The sequence below is a fragment of the Lynx canadensis genome, chromosome B1 (genome assembly GCF_007474595.2).
Source record: "Lynx canadensis isolate LIC74 chromosome B1, mLynCan4.pri.v2, whole genome shotgun sequence".
Classification (NCBI taxonomy): domain Eukaryota; kingdom Metazoa; phylum Chordata; class Mammalia; order Carnivora; family Felidae; genus Lynx; species Lynx canadensis.
The window spans coordinates 15,861,292-15,883,353 of record NC_044306.2 but is presented as its reverse complement, the minus strand read 5'-3'; the positions used below and the strand labels follow the sequence as shown (position 1 = coordinate 15,883,353).

The 22,062-nt window shown below is 41.2% G+C and overlaps 1 protein-coding gene across 1 annotated transcript in view; it reads right to left on the bottom strand.

The window, feature by feature from the left end:
• Positions 1-22,062, bottom strand: part of SNX25 (sorting nexin 25) — a 131,210-nt gene that overhangs the window by 40,354 nt on the left and 68,794 nt on the right. The window contains exons 6-7 of the mRNA XM_030312132.1: positions 21,660-21,730; positions 3,985-4,166 (exon numbers count right to left, since the gene is read on the bottom strand). Coding sequence (XP_030167992.1) covers positions 3,985-4,166; positions 21,660-21,730 — 253 coding nt within the window. The remainder of the gene's footprint in view (positions 1-3,984; positions 4,167-21,659; positions 21,731-22,062) is intronic.

Genomic DNA, 22,062 nt, shown 5'->3' with positions numbered 1-22,062 from the left:
AGGTGCCAAAAATCAGGGTAGTTAAGAAGTAACTTACTAGATAAGTAAACACAGGTGAAAGGAATAGGTCAGTGGGTCTCAAGTGGGGTTAAGAGAAAGATTACAAAGGGGTTGGTAAAAATTTTTGTGGATGTCAAATATAATTACTATCTTGACTGTGGTGGTGGTTTCATGAGTACATACATATGTCAAACTTACCGAATTATATACTTTAAATATGTACAGTGTATTGTAGATCATTATACCTTAATAAAGCTGTTTAAAAATTAAGGCTTGACAACAGAATTGCAGATAAATGATGTATACAATTTTATACTAAAGACTCACTTCCAGGAGTACATATATTGGAGTAATTTTTCTATTCACAGATCGCTATATTTGATTTGCTAATATTTTGTTAAGAATTTTTTGTTTAGGTTCTTGATGAATATTGGTAAGTAATTTTCATTGTTTTAATGTTTTTCTCTGGTTTGGTGTCAGAGTTATGTTGGTTTCTTATGAGGAGTTAAAGTACCTTTCTCCTCCATTTTTTGAAATAATATTGCTAAGATTGATATGATCTTTGTCTTGAATGTTCAGTAGAATTCACTAGTGAAATTATCTGGGCCGGAAGCTTTCTTTGTGGGAAGGTTTTAAATTATATATTCATTTTCTTTAATACACCTAAGGCTACTCTGATTTTTTATTTCTTTTTGAGTCAGCTTTGGTAATTTGTATTAATACTTGTGGGATACAGTTAAGGAATTTGTGTATTTTCTTTAAATCGTGAAATTTATTGGCTTAAAATTGTTCATAATATTCCTTTGTTTTCCTCTTAATGCATCTAAGATCTATAATGATGCCCCCTCTCTCATTCCTAATGGTCATTTGTGCCTTCTCTCTTCTTTTTGTCAAACTAGAGTGTATAATCATTTTTTCAAAGAACTACCTTTTGTTTTATTTTTCCCTATTGTTTTTCTGTTGTCTATTTCACTGATTTCTGTTGTTATATTATTTCCTCTTTTCTAGTCATTTTAGTTTTCATTTGTAGCTTCTTAAGGGGGAAGAACACTGATTTTAGACCCTTCTCCTCCTCCTCGCCCTTCTTTCTCCTTCTCGCAAACTGTGAAGCCATGACCTGAGCTGAGATTAAGAGTTGTACACTTAACCAACAGCCACCCAGATGCCCCGACCTTTCTTCTTTTTTAATATAAGCATGAGTGTTTCCTTACAAGTACTGCTTTAACTGTATCCCACAAGTATTAAGATGTTATATTTTCACTTTCATTCCATTCAAACTAGTTCCTAATTTCCCTTCTGATTTCTTGATTCAAGCTTTATTATGTTGTTTAATTCTTCAAATATTTGAGAATTTTCCAGATCTTTCCAAATCCACTTGGTCAGAGAATACAGTCTGTATAATTTTAAACCTTTTTAATCTGTCGGGATTTGTTTTATTGCCCAGCAGTATAGTCTTTCTTGGTGAATGTTCAATATATGCTTGAAAAAAATGAGTATTCTGTTGATGTTAGGTGGAACGTTCTAGAAATGTCCATTAGTTGTACTAGTTCCCATTAGTTGTACTAGTGTTTACATTTTCTATATTCTGGTTTTTTGTTTCTTTTTTTATCAATTACTGAGGGAGAGGTGTGAACACTTCCAATTATAATTGTGGATCTTTTTTCCTCCTTTCAGTTCTGTCAGTTTGTACTTCACGTATTTTAAAGGTCTCACTGATTGCATACATATTTACATTTAGGATTATCATGCCTTCGTGATGAATTGACCCCTCTATCAGAATGAAATGTTCCTCACCCCTGGTTATATTCCTTGTCCTAGTGTCTATTTCGTCTGATGCTAACATTAGCTACTTTATATTTCTTATGCTTTGTGTTTACACAGCATGCCTTTTCTCCTCCTTTCACTTTCAACCAATCTTTGCCTTCATATTTAGTTTCTTGTAGAGGGCATATAATTCTTTCCTATTATTTATTTACTTGATCACTTTCTTTTAATTGAGGGATTCATCTAATTTTGAAGACTAAGTTCTGAAATAAAGTTAGGTGGCGATTCCTCTGGATTAAATATGATTAGGTTATAGCAAAACCATTCTACCCATGTACGGCCCCAAATTAACCAGTCTTACCTTTAGAATAGCAAACCATTATAAACATTAGAATTCTGTAATATTATCTGAGGCTTCCAGCCTGAAGTCTAACAGAAATGATTTTCCTCTGAGGTTAAACTGTTGCACCAGCAATGGGTTGTGCCTTTCCTAAGTATCTGGAGAGACAAGTCAAAGTGGAGGTAAAACCAGATTAAGCCTACTTCTACTAAATACTGCCAGGTAATGTATACTGACATCACTTTCAGCTCTCCTAAAATGAGCTTCTTTTATGTTTCCCAAGGTTTTCCTTTACCATAAGATCTAAAACCACATCATCTTTTGACTAGGTAGCAAACCATCAAGTGCTTCTTCTAGGTGTATATCTCCCATTTTTACTGGATCACTTACCTTTCTATTTTATAATTATATGGGACTCTTTGCAAGAAGAGACTCCATCTTATTCCTTTTGGATCCTAGTACCTTGCACTGCAACTGAGAGACTGTGGACCCACAATAAATGTCTGTTGAATGAATAAATAAATACATGGGACAAATGAAGAGAACCTCTTCTATGAGAAATGTGCCTGGAAATCTATTAGAGTCCAGAGGGTGACAAGAAAGAGGAAGAAAGACAACATTCAACCTGCCAAATCCACTCTCTCTTCAACGTTCACCAAAAGGTGAAATTTTCACTTAGTACAACAAAGCCAAAACTACAGAAAGGCATATTTGCTAACAGCAAAACAAACAGATCTCCAGTGGTGAGGGGACGCCTCTATAAAACAAGAGCTATTCAGGGCTTCATTTGTGCCACTTATGTAAGATATTGCGGAAGAACTCTGGCTTGTGTTAGAGTTGGTTCAAGGTCGAACATACACTATCCTGAAGAAGCTCTAATGAATACTGGGCCATGTACAAGAAAAAAAGGTCAAAGCTCATCACTGGAATACGAGGAAGGGAAAAATCATAGATAAGAATCTGAAGTCAGACCAAGAACTGAAGAGGAAAAGATCAAGAGACTAAAAATCCAAATAGGTGAGGTCAGAGGCTGTAGCCAGAGTTAACTTAATACTGATGGTGGCCTCTTTGTGACTAAGTGCCTTCTTTCAAAAGAGGAGTTTGGAGTTTGCCCTGAAGTCCTGTTCCCAAGTGGTAAAAGCAAGCCCTTCCGGGAGTCCCACTGCTGTTTCCTTCAATCCTAGTGTTCTCTCAGTCTTAGAAGACAAGCTTGGGTCCTTCAGAGTATACAGCTGGTGCTGAGGTAGGGCTAGGACACTTTCCTAAGCTCCATGATTTCAGGACTCAGTATCAGACAGTCCAAAGTTTTGTTCAAAAAATAGTCGCTGATATGTTATGGCTTAGTGAGAAAGCACTCAGACTGTGTAGCAACTAGATCTGGGTTTATATCTAGTTCTGCCTCTTCCCACCTGGCCTTAGGTAATTTACTTAAACCAACTCTGTTTCTTAACCTTTAAATGGAAATATAGAGAGATTCAAATTTCATAGAGTTGTGGTGAGAGCTAAGTAAAATAACCACAAGATACTTTCCATTCCACAGGTGGTTATTTCTTTCCAACTGGTAGTGGGTAACTTGACTGGGCCCTTGCAAATGTAAGCATGTGCCCCTGGGACAGGAAAATACACATGGGCATGCACACACACACACACACACACACACACACACACCCCGTGCCTATCTCTCATACCTATCACCCTTCACAGAAGTCAAGGACACCAAGTAATACAGCTCTTTGACATGTAAAAGCAAACATGTGAGTCTCTGTTCTGGAACAAATGCTTTATGTTAAATACCAAAAAGCTAAAATATTGGATGGGAGATTACATGAATGTTTATGATAAACATGAAATGGTCAAAACAAGAAACTGCAAAGTTCTACCTTCTGGCTTTGAGGCCCTTCTCCCTCATCCAAGGCCCCATCCTCTTGCTGGTCATAGGCAGGGCCTCCCAGGATTCGGATTCTCTTCTCACACTGCTTCTTAGCCACAGTCAGTTGGTTAATGTACCTTTTCATATTCCTGGCCCTTAGGAGATCAGCTTTCATTGCAGCAGTTTCTTTACCTTGAATGGGATGGATGGACAGGACCCAGTCAGAGGACAAGGTATGAAAAGGGGAACATAACAACACTGAAAAGATTGGTGTCTGATGTGGTACATTTTGAACAGTGGGTATTGTTCATGCTACACACATATGTATATATACTCTCAAAGAGAAACACCATTAATTTCTAAATATAATTTGTACATATACCACTGAAAAATCCTACTCAAGGATAAAACATTAACAAAAAAAACCCTCTCCTCTGTATATATATACTCACAATGTGCACGTGTGTATGTGTATTTAAATATCTTTACATGTATGTGTAATGTACACAGAGCCATTCATAAGCATGCAGTGAGTGCTCTGTGTCAGGCACTGACGAGGCATTCGGGACTCAAGACCAATTGTTAAATCTCGTGGATTTCTAGCAAGGCAGAAATCCAAAGATAGGATTAGCAATTACAAGCATAATATGGGCTATAAAGAAAACGTGTAGGTACCCTTGAGCTGCTTAACCAACGCTTCTAAGCCAGGTTTCCCTAAGCAAATTACATTCAAACAAAATGAAAAAGGAGTGGAGTGTGGCAGACAGAGGGAGCAGCAAATATGAAAGCGAATGCCCTGAAGCAGGAAAGAGAGAGCTTTGGAGGAACTGCAAGGGCCCATGCAGCAGGTGCAAGGGAAGCTAGAGATCCAAAGTGAATCTGGAGGAGGCAGGAGCCAGACGACCTAAAGCTGTTTATCCCATAGAAATAACTTCAGCCTTCAGTTCAATAGCACTGAGCGGCTTCTAATGGGTTTTAAGCAAGAGTAGGTCATAAATGGATTTATATTTTTTAAAGGTTATACAGGAAGGATAAAAAAAATAATCGAAGGTAAAAGACTGCAGGTAGAGAAACCAGTTGGAGTAGCCAAGGAGGGAGATGGTGGCCTAAACCCAGGTCATGGCAATGGCAGGAGAGAAGGCTGGAAGCATCTGAGAATGATTTATAGAGAACAGGACCTGTGACTGAGCGGACAGCAAAGAGGACAGTGGCTGAGCAAGGTAAAGAAAACAGACGTATCAAAGATGGCTCCCAAGTTTCTGCCACGAGCAGCCATGGAGGTGGTGGGGCCAATTATGAACCAGGGAACATTACAGGAAAAGCAGGTTTATGATGTGGCAGATGATATTTGCCAAAGGTGGTCACGATAAGGTCTTTCATCTTACTTACTCTTTTTACTGTGTCACTTCGACAATCTCCCTCTGAGAAGTAAGATATGTGCTCCCTTTTCTCGAATCTGGGTGGGTTTGTGATTATGGAGTAAGTGAGGTGATGACTTCTAAAGCTAGACTGTAAAAGGCCACTGACCTGGAGCCCTGAGCTGCTTGGTAAAGTCATCCAGCAGCCATGAGGCCTCCATGCTTTGAGGACGCCTGAGTGGTCAATGGAGACATCTCCACGGAGAGGCCCCCCCAAGACCACAGCCCTGGCTAGGACCTCAGCCCACATCCAGTGGCACCCTGGCTCCATGTGCATACACCATCCTAAAGGTGAACCGTCCAGCCACAGTCAAGAGAGAAGAGCCACTCCTGCCGAACCTGCTAAAACCGCCAATTCGGGTGCAGAAGAAGTACCTGCTGTTTAAGACACTGCACTTTAGGGTGGTTTGTTACACAGCAGACAACAGGCAAATTAAAGGCATTTGGCTACCTAAGCAGAGACATAAGGTGTGGAGTTCAGAAGCGTTCAGCACTTGACGGTAGCTGAAGTCACGGGAGTAGAGACAACCCAGGAAGAACTAAAATGGTCCCAGTACATAATCTAAATAAACCCTACATTTAATGGCGAGAAAGAAGAAAAGAAGCTGGCAAAGGGGCTGGTGAAGGAGAGACAGAAGGTAAATGTGAGAGTGCGGTTTATGGAGAAAGAATGTCAGCAAAACAGGAGAAACAGTATTTCTTGTCTGTTACTGCAGGGCCTCCTAACTGGTCAGCACGCTTCCACCTTCACCTCCCCTCCAGTCTTTATCTCAGCACAGCAGCCAAGGCAAACCTATTAAAACATCAACCCAGGGGCACCTGGGAGGCTCAGTCGGTTAAGCATCCGACTTCCACTCAGGTCATGATCTCACGGTTTGTGCGTTCGAGCCCTGCATCGGACTCTGCACTGACAGCTCGGAGCCTGGGAGCCTGCTTCTGATTCTGTGTCTCCCTCTCTCTGCCCCTTCCCCACTCATACTCTGTCTCTCTCTCTCACAAATAAACAAACATTAAAAAAATTAAAAACAAAAAACAAAAAAACATCAACTCAATCACATCATTCCTGTGCTCAGAAACCTCCCCCAGACCCCCATTTCACCTGCAGCAAAAGGCAAAGCACCTTTAAGGGGTTCTAAGGCCCGACACTCTCCAGGCTCGCCCCCTCCTATTCTCCACAGACAGCCACACCAGCTTCCTTGCGGTTCCCTCCTTTTTAAAATAACAGCTTTATTGAGATATACTTCACATACAATTCTAGTTAAAGTGTAAATTTAACTGCATTTAGCGTATTTACAGACTATGCCACCATCACCACACTTTTTTGAATACTTTCATCACCCCCAAAAGAAGCGAGGTACCCATTAGTCATCCCAACCCTCTCAGCCCTAGGCATCTTTATGGGGCTTCCTCTATGGATTTGCCCATTCTGGAGACTTCATGTAATGGAATCACGTAACACATGGTCTGTGGTAACTAGCTTCCTGACCACCCTGGGTGGTTCCCTGCTCAGGGCTGTTTTATGCCTCCTCTCAGCGTGACCCTTCCATCCCCCACGGATCTGCATGGCTCACTCCTACCTCCTTCAGACCCTCAGTTCAGGTCTCAGGGAAGCGCCTCCCTGGGCACCCTATTTCTAACAGCAACCCCCACCCTATAACACTGCCTTTCTCCCTCTCTGCTTTACTTTCCCCATAGCACGTATCATCACACTTCTATTTGACTTATTTATCGTGTAAGTAGATCCTCTGAAGGTCGGCATTTTGTTTATTTATATACTACTGTATCTCCAGCACCTATAACAATGCCTGGTAACACAGTGGAGCTCACCAAATGTTTGCTGAAGGAACAAGTGAGCTGTGTCCAGTATTACTGAGAGGTCAACAACAAAATAGCTAACATTTTGCTAAGTGCTTACTATGTTTCAGGTATTATGCTTCTCTAGAACTTGGGCCCTAAAGGAGAGAAATAGCATTCTCACCTCCCATTCTTCAGTTTACTCCAACAACATGGTTTCTACTCCTCCTCTCCACCAAATCTGCCGTTGCCAAGATCACTAGTGACCTCCATGTCAAATACAGTGGAAAGTTTTCAGTAGAGTCTGGAATCAGACTTACATTAGAATCCGGGCTCTGACACTTAGGAGTTATGTGGTCTCAGCAAGAATTTTTTAAGGTTTAATTTAAAAACATTTACGATGGCATGTTTCCTTATGTTGGCATTATATAATTTCAAGTAAAAGCAAAAAAACTTACACAAAATTGATTTTTAAACATGACTAAGCATTTAGTCATTTCCTTGTGGAAAATGGACTGGCTTTGCATACACAACATAAAGGCAGGGGTGGGTTGAAGGAAGGCTTGTTGTTGCTGTCGTTTTTAATGGGGGAGAGATGAGCTGGTTTTAATGCTCATTTAAGAGAGAGAGAGTTAAGAGTTAAGAGAGAGAGAGGAGAGAGAGGTGAGGTGACAGATGGGGAGTGGCATCCAGAAGACAAGCAAATAGATCAGCTTTGGAAAAAGGCCACTACAGTAACATGGAAGACAGAAGAGAAGGTGTACATAAAGCAAGTTTGTATTCTGGTGCCTGGAAGCTGGAGCGGTTCCCCTCACATGGTCTCTGTTTCCCCAAAGTAGTGAGTAAGGTTATCTGCTGAGAGTGAGGTAAATAAAAAGGGTGAGTGGTCAGAGGCCTGTGGAAAGCGAGGGGAGTATGAAATCCCCTGTGGAAAGCACAAGAGCAAGCTCCCTTCGGAAACAGTGAGATTGTTTTAGGCAATGTTCAGGGCCATGTTCAGGGCCAAGGTGAGCACTTGATAGATATAAATATTCCTAGGCAGGTCAGATCAGCCTTCTGGAGGTGGGTCATAATGTGCTTGGCTTAGATCAGAAGTACCCACAATAAAAGAAGGGAGTCTGTGTACTGCTTCTTGGTGCCTCTTAATGTGGAGTCTAAGTAACGTTCTGTAGAACTTAGCAGAGACCATCAATTCCCTAGGACGATCACCATTACCTCTCCCATGTTCCACTCAGTCAATGTGTGCAAATGCCTGAAACAGTACCAAGGCAGGCTGAACAAGTAACTGAAAAGACCTAGAAGAGTACCACAAAACATGTGATCTTTCAGAAGCAGCTTTTGCCAGTACTTAGCACAGAGGGTAACAGGTAGACTTCAGGTCAACAGACGGCCTTGTTCCAGAGGGTCTGTCTGATATTACAGGATGACTTTTCTGTATGTGTGCTGAGGGGATATTTTCATTTGACTTCAGTAATAGTTTCTCAACTTGTCCTACGCTTGGCTGACAGGCCCTAACCAAAGAACTCAGTAACTCAACATTCTTCATCATCATCATCATCATCATCAAATACTTAAATAATATTTGAGTCCCCTTAGTGGCAGAGTCCCCTTAGTGGGAAGATAAAGGTAAATGTAAGTCTTTCCCCAAATTAGTCTGTCACAAACTAGGATGCTTTGTGTGTGTGCCTAAAGAAATACATGCTTGGGACAGTCACATTTTCAGAAAAAAAGTTTTCATTTTTAAAACACGTATCTTTAAAGTCTCAATTTGATACATATTTAAAATACTCTTAAGTTTGGGAACTAAAGAACTTCCTTTTATAAAATAAATCTATACCACAATTTTAATTTGGGGTTAAAATAGGCTACTAAAGAGACATATATAGCAAGAAACTGACACATTTATCAACAACCACATTCTTCTCCTAAGAAAACATAAAAGCCTTTCTAAAAGCACAAAAACTAGAAGCAAACTCCAAAGAGAAGGAAGAAAGAAGGAGAACAAACCATCTGAAACCCAGCTGCAGGGCTGAGAAGAATATTTTTATGTTCTACTTGAATGTCGCCTGCTCACGTGAATACGTTCTTGTTTGTTAAAGGGCGATACAATGCCATTGTCTGATCACAAAGCTTGTTGCTAACAAATTCAACAGCAGCTTGTTGCTTAGAAAATTCTGTTTATTTTTGCCTCAGAAAACCAATGCCACGTTCAGGGCTAAATGACTAACATGGACCTCATGCAGCCCATGTGTCTGTTGCACAAAAATCCTTGTAAATCCGCGATGCAGATGAATATGCTTTGTGACCTGAAAACCCATTCAGCCCGGAAATATCCAGGCCAAGAAAAGTATAGGCAAGTGGGTTCGCGACAATACGCTGTGGCCCCGCTCAAATCAGATTCATGTAGCTGCTTCTCTGTAGAGCGTTAGCTGCATGCTGTGCATCGTTACAAATCGGTTAATCACACAACTGTTTGATCTAGCTTAAAAAAGAAAGCCAGGGAGATAAACAGTGACGGGTGAAACAATGGTTGGTAGCGGCTCTTTTAAACTGGTGCCAAGATGGATATACAAGTGACAGAGTATTCTAAAGCAATTAGTTATGAATATTTACTGTTCTTCCTTCTGGAAAGTCCAGATTTTAGTGAAGTCAGAACAAAAGAAAACGGGTTCACTGGGTTCTTTGCTCAAAGAGAAATTTGGCTTAGACGTTAGGTGAACAATTTTGGCTACAGAGACATTACAGTAGACCTATGGACAACAGCGTAGCACTGCTTTTTGCTTTAAACCTTCTGCCCATGATATAGTTCTTCCTTAAGCAAGTGAGAGTGTCTTACAGTAAAATACAAACACCAGGGAGAACTATTAAGCACTATTCCTAAGGAGGCAAAGGAGAGAGTGCAGTCATTTACAGTGCAAACTAACGACTCCAGAAATAGCACAAGCATAAATGGATTAAAATGGCACCATTTTATTTTTTCAGGTACTAGCTAATGTCGGGAGCAGAATATTGTTTCTCCTGTCCCGGCACGCTACCAAATCCCAAGGCATCTCCTAACAGCAGCACTCTCAGCAGGTTGATTGGGGGATTCAGGGGATAACAGAGCAGGGTTTCTCATCCTGGACCCGAGAGACATTTGGGGCTGGGTAAATTTGTCTTGTGGGGGCTGTCCTGTGTAGAGCAGCATTCTTGGCCTCTACCACTAGATGCCAGTAGCATCCCTTCCCCCAGACGGGACAACCAGTAAGGTCGCTGGACATGATCAAATGCCCTAGGCACCCTGGGGGACAAAACTGTGCCTTGCACCTCCACCCTACAGAGAAGTACTAATATAGAGGTATAAACTCTGTGACAGTAAAGTAGACAAGGCTGCACACTCACCCCTTCCCCTGACTCCCCAGGATGTGGTTCTCCTTCCCAGGATGAACAGGCCTCCTCATGCCCCCCCAGGCCCTCAACATAAAGAATTAAGGGAGCTCCTCACTGGAAAATGTTGGGCCTCTATTCCTCAACTTGTGTCCACAGATGAACAATCCTTTGAGTCTCCACTGTACATGTAAATACAAGTTTTTTTGTTTTTTTTTTAAGTTTGTTTTTGAGAGAGAGAGAGAGAAAACAACCAGGGGAGGGGCAGAGAGAAAGGGAGACACAGAATGCGAAGCAGGACCCAGGCTCTGAGCTGTCAGCACACAGCCCAACTCAGGACTCAAACTCACAAACCCTGAGATCATGACGTGAGCCAAAGTCAATCACTTAACCAACTGAGCCACCCAGGTGCCCTTAAATGCAAGGTTTTTTTCTTTCTTTCTTTCTTTCTTTCTTTTTTTTAATGTTTATTTATTTTGGGGAAGGGGCAGAGAGAGAGGGAAACACAGAATCCGAAGCAGGCTCCAGGCTCTGAGCTGTCAGCACACAGCCTGACACAGGGCTCCAACTCACGAACCGTGAGATCATGACCTGAGCCAAAGTCAGACACTTAACTGACTGAGCCACCCCAGCACCCCGTAAATACAAGTTTTAAGAAACTCCCTTGAGAGGTGGGTTCAAGAAACAGGTATGTATTTACCTAGGGACTGGTCAAGTTTCAAAATGAAAAATGGTGCTTGATTTCTTAACATGAAACTGACACCAGTTCTCAGCAGTTACTAATCATCACAAACTTCTTCAAAATTATCTGAAAACCACCTCAAAAGCTGCCCGAGAACAAACGAACAATCAATCAATACATATATATATATATATATACATATTTATCTTACTTTTCAACTTGAGGCCAGTATGTTCTTTTTCAAAAAGAACAAATGGGATTTTCTTATCATACCGAACACCCGGATTTCATAGTCTGAAGTGTCACTCCACTTTAGTAGAAAGAGTACTTGAGGAGTAAGCAGAAATCATGGCAGGAGCTGATGGCAGAACCACTCACATTATCATGGGAGAAGACTACAGAGATCTTGTAGTTTGACCTTGCCCAGCCTGGTCAGACATGCTTACAGCACACTTTCTACTTCCTCCCTTTAAATGTCTCAAGTACTGAAACTTGTAGTACTTCCTTTGGCTTAAGGTCCTCCAACAGGCTTGCGATATGTTTGTTTTTTTTTTTTTTTTTTCAACGTTTATTTATTTTTGGGACAGAGAGAGACAGAGCATGAACAGGGGAGGGGCAGAGAGAGAGGGAGACACAGAATCGGAAACAGGCTCCAGGCTCTGAGCCATGAGCCCAGAGCCCGACGCGGGGCTCGAACTCACGGACCGCGAGATCGTGACCTGGCTGAAGTCGGACGCTTAACCGACTGCGCCACCCAGGCGCCCCGCGATATGTTTTTAAAGTAATAATGTCATATCAACTATATCCACACAATAAATTACCAGGAGAGTCCTGCTCCCAAATTGGGGCCATGAGTTGAACAGGTACAAGACACATACTTAGAACACAGATCTGGCCCAATAATTTGTAAGCTTCTACCAGGACTTTCATAACATCTACCTTTGTGAATAAGCAGCACGGTGGGAAGAGACCAGGAGTAAAAATTAGGAGACCCGAGTTGAAGTTCCAAATCTGTGTATGACTAACTAGTTCTAGTTACACAGGGTATGTTGCTTACTATCGCTGAGCCTGAACTTCATTTGTGTAAATGTGGGTGTTAGAATATGCGATGATTAAAGTTTTCTTGGGGTACGGAGGTGGAAGGACTCCTACAGTGTTGGGAGACTACAGAGAGAGTACGGGGCGTGCCCTGAGCCCTTCACCCTTTGAGGCCGAGAACGGGTGGGGGCCAGGGGGCCTGGCAGGATGCTGGCCAAGGGATAGCAGGCGCTAGAGGCTGCTGTACTCACAGCAGGAGGGCCGCTGTGGCAATGGGCTGGGGCATCTTCTAAGGTCAGGCAATTCAGAAATTAGGAGCCATTTGTATCAGATTACAGCAATGCTCAAAAATCAGATCACACAAAAGCACAAGAAAGGACCCTTAGAAGTCCATTAGAGTCTACAAATTAGCTACCCTCTTTCAGGCAGAGACACCTTTAAATACCAAATCAGACAAAGAAGGTACATATTATCTTTTAAAATAATTCCTAATGGAAACCATTATGGTTCTTATCAGCAATTCTGTGTCCATATACACATGTAATATGTTCTGAAGTTCTTCTACAGTTCTGCTTGATATATTCGATTTTGAAACTGTTTACTTATACCCTAAAGAAGATGAACAACTTGACCAAAGCCTCCCCATCTATACTATGAGCATCACTCCCAAGGGTGTACTATTTATATTTAGCAGTTTCTAGCAGACTCAAATCAACATCACATCCTTTGTTGTAGTCAACTGAGGAATTATCACTCTTGCATCACCTTAACTATTCTTAATAACATTCCAGGATTCAGAACAGAAAAGAAGGCTTTAAAAAGGGAGCTGAAATACTGGACTTATTCCCACCAAACTGTAGGGAAAGTTTAGCCCGTGTCCCCATATTACTTAGAATTCCTATACTTGACCAGTGTCTTAGTTCATTCAGGCACCTATAACAAACACCACAGACTAGGTGGCTATCAACAACAGAAATTTCTTCTCATACCCCTGGAGACTGGTAATTCAAGATGAGGGTACTGGCATGGCCAGGTCCTGGTGAAAGCCCTCTTCCAGGGTGCAGATGACTATGTTTTTGCCATTCCTTTACATGGTAGAAGTTACAGATCTTAGGGCACCTGGCTGGCTCAGTTGGTTAAGCATCCAACTCTTGATTTTTTTTTTTTTTTTTTGGCTCAGGTCATGATCTCACAGTTTGTGAGATCGAGCCCCACATCAGAAACTTTGGGGTAGGGTCCAGGAATCTGCATTGTAACAAGCCCTCCAGGTAACTGTGACACACACTATAGTTTAAGAACCACTGCTCCACAGGATTAAGTCGAAACTTCTTAGGATAGCTTACAGGCATCTTTAGTATTGGCTCCTGTCTTCCTATCAAGCCTTGTCTCTTCATTACATGCCAAGCACCAGCACAGTATCTCCCTTGACATGGCTTATACACAGGAGGCCATTCCACAACTGTCTTCTTTGTGGACATGTGGTACCATCTACCCACATCCACCTGACAAGCCCAGAAGGAAATGAGAGCCACTCGATTGTTCCAACTCAACTCTGCTACTCTAAAGAAAAAGTCTTTCTGGACCACCTGTTCCAGGTAGAGCGGACTGTTCTGCACATCTGTGCCACGACTAAACCCTGAACATGCAACGCTCACTGCATTTATCGAATGGTACTCTAAGTTTGTATGTGTGTCTACCTGTCTCCTTGTTAGACTAGGATCTCCTTGAGGTCAGAGACACTTTTTTTCATTGCACAGCTGTACCTAACACATAACGGCATTCAAAACACAGTTTGTTGAATGACTCAAGACCTACCTCTGGTGATTAAGACTTCCTTCAGAGTATATCCTTCTCTACTGATAAAAACTCAGGAGTTGTCTCACTTACCCAGAATCAGGGGAAGTGGGGTTGTGATCAGAGAAGAGAAACTCAAGATAAAATATAAAGATAAGTAGGAGCTACCTAGACAGAGTGAGATTGAAAGTAGGGTAGCATTCCAAGAAGAATCAGCAAAACAGGCAAAGAATATGAGGCAGGATGAATCACGGTGAGTTGAGGAAATAGAAACATTAGTGTGGCTAGACTACAACAAGAGGGAGCAGAACAGCAAGACATAAGGCTGAAGACAGTAACAGGGACCAGAGCAAGCAGGACCTTGTAGATTTCATGTCTAAGAACAATGAAAAGACAATGAAGAGTTTTAAGCATGGAGGTGACATGAGGATATCTGCATGTTTTTTTAATCATATGACGTCAGTATGAAAAATATATCAAACAGGGGCAGGCGTCGATATAAGGAGACCAATTAAGCTATTACCATAGTTCAAGAGAGACTAGTGGTGGAAGATGGTGGTTTAGAGAAAGAGAACAAAGTTGAGATATATTGTGAAGGTCAAACTTTGTGATGATAATGGACTAGTCATTGTATACGATGAAGAAGGAATGAACAAAGATGACTTCTAGGTTTATGACATATGGATGGGTGATGATATCATTCACTCAGACTAAGAAACTAAGAGGATGACCAGTTATGTGGTACTTTGATTTGCACATTTTTTAAAAACAATTTTTAATGTTTATTTTTTTGAGACAGAGAGCGTGAGCAGGGAAGGGGCAGAGAGAGGAAGACACAGAATCTGAAGCAGGCTCCAGGCTCTGAGCTGCCAGCACAGAGCCCGATGTGGGGCTCAAACCCATGAACTGTGAGATCATGACCTCAGCAAAGTTGGGTGCTTAACTGACTGAGCCACCCAGGCACCCCTGATTTGCACATTTTCATTTGGAAATGCCTTTAAGATACTCAAATAAAAATACTGAGTAAGCAGTAGTAAGTAGAGCAGAGAGGTTCTGTAGATGGAAATTTGAAGATTTATCAGCATATAGATAAAGGAAAAGAGAAGACCAGCCTGGGAATGGGTATAGGCAGTGCTACCCAGTAGAACTTCTGTGGTGATGGGGGCACCTGGGTGGCTCAGTTGGTTAAGCATCCAACTCTTGATTTTAGCTCAGGTCATGATCTTGATTTGTAAGTTCGAGCCCCACATCGGGCTCCACACTAACACTGCACAGCCTGCTTGCACGCTCTCTCTCATTCAAAATAAATAATAAACTCAAAAAAAAAAAAAAAGGAAAAGAATTTGTGTGGTGATGGAAATGTTCGTTCTGTACTATCCAATATGGTAGCCACAGATGGTTACTGAACACTTGCTTTTTTTTTTCTTTTTTTAATTTACATCCAAGTTAGTTAGCATATAGTGCAACAATGACTTCAGGGGTTACTGAACACTTGAAATGTGGCTTGCATGACTGAAGAACTGGGTTTTAAATCTGGATTTACCTTTAATTTAAACTTGAATAACCATATATGGCTAATAGCTCTTATATTGGACCACACAGGTATAAAATAATGAGAGGGTTAGAAACAAACACTGAGGAACTCCAACAATGTCAAATGCACTAAATGGTCAAAGAAAATGAAGACTGAAAAAAAGTTCACTGAAGTTAGCTAGCTGAACTCAGCTAAACTTCCCAAATTCCATGACCAACAAGCAGTTGAGGTTATTAGTGGGTAAGATTTAGGCTTTAGTAAATCAATACATTTGGCCAGGATCAATGATAAAATAAGGTCAGAGGTAAGAAAATTTTGTGACTAAACTAAACCTTCTGAGACTAATTGTTTCAAATTGTTCCGTATCTGTAAGTTTTCTCTAAGACCCTTTTCCCTAATTATACCTAATATAATTTTCGTATCCACAAGACAAGGAGATGAGTTCCATAATATAATTTTTTTTTATTTCTAGGACTTATTTTCCCTAGAATCGTATCAGCAATTAAACTGCTGAAGCACTGTTAAGATGTTAAAAATTATTTGATACCTTACTTCTTGAAAATATAAAAATCTCCCCCCAAAAGAGCCATCAAAAATCAAATTAAAATTTCTACCTCATTAAGGAGAGTAATTTGCCCCTCATTTATGATACACTCATCTACAGTGAATCTAAAACACATGCAGAAGTTTATGTGGATTGGCTGGAGCTTGCTGAAGCCTCAAAAGCCTTATTTTGAACCTTCCTGAATATACAAAGCAAAGCGGTCCCCAGGCCTTCCTCTGTCATCCTGAGTTAGCTGATTGGCTACTTAAGGTTTCAGAGGGCACATAATCACGTAATTTCTCCCAACCTGTTATACAGCAATTTTTTCCTTAAATCTTCAAAGTATTTTTGCAATTGCAAAACATTTCTTAATTGTCAATGATTGTGACTGAAAAGGACTTGCCAGAAATAGCTATATATGGAACAACAAAACTACATTTATAGTACATATATATATAGTATATATATAGTGATATATATGTATACATTCATAAATACATAAATACATATATATACATTCATAAATAAAGTTCCCATCTCTAAGTTGAATCCTAAGTATTCTTAGGATCTTCTATCTGTGCATTCTTTTTTTTAGATTCTTCACTTTCCCACCCACAAAAGTAACGTGGCAAGAAGGAAAAACAGCATTGGGAATGAAAGTGCTTACAACTGCACACACAACCTGGTGGCATTGCTACATGGTCGCTGTGAGATATAAAATGAGCACAGGCTGATTTTTCAAATTTAAGAAAACTGTGTAGACATAGGGCTTAAGTCAAAAGCTTCACATAAAGACTGAGGTTTTCCCCTGATTCTTTGAGAGTATTTTTACTAGATCACACTATCCCTAAAATGCAAAGATCTCTAAAAACGACTCAACAATTATGTTTTGGGGAGACTTCTAACGCTAAAACCTTAACTTTCCTTAACGATTTTTACAGGGAAGAAAATAAACACACAAATTTATTTGAAATACATTAAAGATCAAGTTGAGGAATGATATCATTACTATCTGGAACCAGTTTTGAAAGTAACCTTTTATCTACCAGCCACATATCAAAACTCCAAATCTTACAGACAAAAAAGAACTACTTCTGGGGCACCTGGGTGGCTCAGTTAAGCATCCAACTTTGGTTCAGATCATGAACTCGCAGTTTGTGAGTTCAGGCCCCATGTCAGGTTCTGTGCTGACAGCTCAGAGCCTGGAGCCTGCTTCGCTTTCTGTGTCTCCCTCTCTTTCTGCCCCTCCCTAGCTCACGCTGTCTCCCTTTCTCTCAAAAAAAAACCCAAACATTAAAAAATTTTTAAAAATTACTTTCTATAAGACTCAATATGTTACTGATTAAAGAAAAAGTAAGGACAATGGGGATGCTAAATTTGCTCTTCCTTTTTCATTAAAAAAAAAAAGTGCACTTAAATTACAGCAACCTAATTCTTTAAAATGGAAGCCACCTACATAATGAATTTAAACAGTGAGACAGCAGATGATATTATAAATTCGGAGAAGTCACTTCAGACTGGTATATGCTATTCTCCTCCAATAATGGAGAACACCGCATCGGCTCTGCAAGGATACTTGACTTGGAGACAGGATAAACAGGAGACTATTAACTATCATCTCTATACTGGTAACATGCAAATATGTCTCTACAGGGCTGCACTCTTTCTCCACAGTGTGAATCCCAGCTTATAAATGTGAACAGTTACTTTTCTATCCTGCTATCCCTGCAAATCCAAAACGCCCGAGACCAGTCCCTCATACACATACCCTCTTTCAGTATCTTCACTGAGAAACCCTGTATGATCGTCGAGAGCACCCAACCTCAAGACTGAAAGAAAGGAGTCCTAGAGACATAAAAGGACACGTCCAGGTTTCATTAGGAAGCTAGCAAGAGAAGCTCACTTGAACAAGCTCTCCTAACTGCTGCCCTAGTCCTATCCTCTACCCTAAACTTCACCTCACCAACCTGAAGCAAAGGGACAGAAGCAGGTGCAGACTACAAGTTAGGGTCTTTAACTTCTCCAGATAACCATTTCCTCATGTGAAAAGTCAGCAGGCTGTACCAGCACAATAACATCCCATCATCTGATTCTTTCTCGTATCCAACCAGTCACCAAGTAGGCTATTTTCCTTCCATAGTCTTCCTTATCAATCCCTTCCTTGCACTACCATTATCCAGGTCCTAGACTGGAATACTTCATTCCCAGACATTGCCTCATCCTGCTCGTCGGAATACTCCAAAAATACTTCTGAAAGATTTTATAACTAATCGGCTTTCATTTTTCTATTTCCAGCTATATGTGACTGTGCACTATATGGTTCCTCTAACCTTGTCAGAGCTACGATGACCAGTGACACTACACTGACATGCTTTATTATAAAAATAGGAACATAAATAGACTTGAATCATTAACCATGTCATCAACCATAACCTGAATATAATTAGGGAGAACATTTTTATTTATTTTATCAAAACTGAATTTTTATAAGATTTTTTAAATCTATTAACTCAAATAACTTATCAAAATATTCAACACCTTTTTTAGTGGAATTATTCAATAAAAATACAATGTAAATATTCTATCAAAACCTTCTAGTGATATACAGACTAAAGTGGAAAGCTGATTATAAAAATCTTTGTGTTGGTCACAGTCACTTCCTCACATTTACACGCTTCCTGTGGCTCCATAAAGTGTCTGCGTTTGCTTTGTGAAGCAAAACCAAAGTTGCCTCTCTCCACAAAGTTCTCCAGCACACATTCTGTCCTCTGGAGCCCAACATGAAATGAAGGCTCCTGGCATGGAGATGGCTTGTCCCAAATTCTAAGCCTAAGGGTTGTTTCACGCTAGTTGTGCATACACAAGAAGCAGAGTCCTAGACTTTGAGAAAGGAAGAGATTCTCTGGCTTAAAGCCAAACCAAACAAACCACAACTATCCAATGAGAATTTTGAATAAATTTAAAACCAGTGACAATAATCACTGCTAATCAGTGACCTCAGAGAGGTAAACCAGTCTCCGGGGTTTTCTGTCCCAAGGGAAAACAGCTCCATGGCCCCAAGTGAGCTCGGCTTGCTTGCCTTCTCCCCAGTGCTTGAATAGAAGGAGACATTTCTGAGAGCAAGACAGTTCTGAGGGCAGCTTAGATGGAAAATGAGGCATGAAAGGAAGAAGTGTCGCGGAGAATGGCTAGTAACATAACTGTATTGGCTTCTCTGTGTTCCCGCTCCCACCCTCAGATTCATGAATACTAACCCCCAGTACCTCAGAGTGACCATATTTGGAGATAGGGTCTTTACAGCGGTGATTAAGTTAAAATGGAGCCATTAGGGTGGGCCCTCATCCAATACGAGTAGTGTCCCTGCAAGAACAGGAAATTTAGACAAAGACCTGAGCAGAGGGAAGACGATATGAAGGCACAGAGAGAAGATGGCCAACTACAAGCCAAGAGGAGAGGCTAAAACAGACCCCTCCCTCACAGTCCTCAGAAGGGACCACCCTGCCAACACCTCGGACACCTTGACCTCGGACTTCCAGGCTCCAGAACAGTGTGAAAATAAAGTTCTGTTGTCAAAGCCATGCAGTCTGTGCTACTTTGCAATGGCCCTAGTAAACTAATATAACACCACAAAATAAGGAAGGGATCTCGCTGACTAGACTCACGTATCAACGAGGAACACTGAGGAAAGATAATGGTGGCAACTAGAATTCCCTCTCTACTATCCTCTTAAAAATAACTGTCTGAAATGAAGCATCTTCTCTGCAGGAACAGTAAGAAAAAAGGAGAGGAACAGAGCCCACAGCCTCGTGGGGACCAATCAGATCACACCTCCTTTGCTCAAAAAAAGACTTCCTTCCTCTTGCCGACTAAAAGCCAAAGTCCCAGCAGTACCAGTAAGGTCCTTCAGAATGGGGTCCAGTGCCACCTCTCCCATCTCGTGTCTGGCTTCTCTCCCCCAATTCACCCCTTTCCAGCCACACAGGTGACTGAAGCAAGCCCCACATGCTTCTGCCTCAGAGTTTTGCTTCTGTCCTTCCCCAGATACCCTCAGGCCCCCAGGTCTTTGCTCCCAGGTCACCAAGTGAGGGAGGTCTTCCCAGATAACCCATCTGAATGCAAATCTACCTCCCCCTCCAGCTGAGCCAGACCTCCCTGCCACACACCCCCTCTCACAGTTTTTTCTCCAAGGCACACACCACATCTAAAATACTGCTTACTTGGGTGCCTGGGTTGACTCAGTCAGCTAAGCATCCGACACTTGATTTCTGCTCAGGTCATGATCTCATGAGATCAAGCCCCACATCGGGCTCTGTACTAACAGTGGGGAGCCTGCTTGAGATGCTCTCTCCCTCTCTCTCTCCCCTACTAGCTTGCATATTCACTGTCTCTCCCTCTTAAACAAATAAACTTTAAAAATAAAATGCTGCTTATTTGATTTGCTCATTTTCTGATTCCCTCCCAGCTTCATTTAAGAGCTTAACGCAGAGATTTTGTTTTTCCCCACTACCGTATCATTATCACCCAGTTGGTGTTCAGTAACATTTTTTGAATGAACAAATTTGTACAATCTTCCTTGCTGGGCAGAGAGATTAAGAATCTGTGCCTCTTCCTAGTCTGTCCCTTCATCTCGTTTTTACCTAGCTCCTATCTCGGCCAGTGACTCACACACAAGCAAAAGTCCCCAGGCCAAGCTTCCTGTTGCCTCTGTAGGCACACGTTGTAAGACTCTGGCCCAACTCTTCCTTCAACACTCTGCTTCCTGATGGGACTCGAGTGGGCCTGGAGATTTTCATGGCAAGGCTAGCCTAACAAGGCGTTTGCTGCCTCTTAGCTATGGATCAAGACTTGCACTCTAGACAGTGACAGGTCTCTGAGAGGAGGATATCTATGAGGGGGGATATGCTAGCCCCAGGCCAAGGAGAAGGGAGTTGAAAGCCAGCTTCACACCTTAATTATTCCTCACTATCATGCCTAGGTAAAAATCTCTTCATTTGAAGGGAAACAAATGGGAAAAACATAGAACTTTTTTTTTCTTTTTAAACCCAGAAGGAGGAAAGAATACACGAATACAAGTTAAGATACAAATCTTAACTAAAGAAAAAGGTTAAGGAAATTACAAAATATCAACTCACTGGAGTCATTTAAATAACTACTAAGATTACGTTTCAAATTAGAAATATTAAAGAATATTTAGATTAAACTTTAATGAGAAAAAAAGTCATGAAATCATGCTTACTTTCAAAACAGAACAGAAGCACTATATACCCAATGATTTCAGTCTGAAAAATTAGGACTACGGATGAAGAAAGTTTAAAGAAACACAGAAATACAAAGGTTCTTGTTAGCATGAAATTATACTTACTTTCTCTAATGCTGCTGTTACACTAACAAATTGGAAATATTTAAATGTTAGCCAGAAAAATGCTCACACTTGCTAACATTCTGACAGGAGAGAAGACTGGGGGAGTTTCAGAACCGGCAAAATGTAGAGCTGAAGAAAACAAACGGTTCTTACCCTTGTGCCTCTTCAGCTGGGGAAAGCTGCTAATTGTAGTTGCTTGGATTATTTCCACTACAATTTGATACCTGATATTTAAAAAGAGAGAAAAAGAAAAGATTGAATAGGAAGAAAATACTATTTTCAGAGATCCTTTTAGACTGTATTTTGTACTCATCAAATAAAACACAGGAGCCGTGAATCCTGCCCAGATGTGATTAAGCATTTACAACAGGCCAGGTGCTGAGACCTTCACGTAAACTCATGAACTCGCCCCCCAACTTCATTCCCGATACCAGAAGCATCACCACCCACCTCCTCTCTGAAGACAGAAACTTTGCGATTGTACTCAACTCCTCCTTCTCTTTCACCCATCACCACTACCCACCTCTCCCTATGTGGTAACTGTAGCCTATGGACT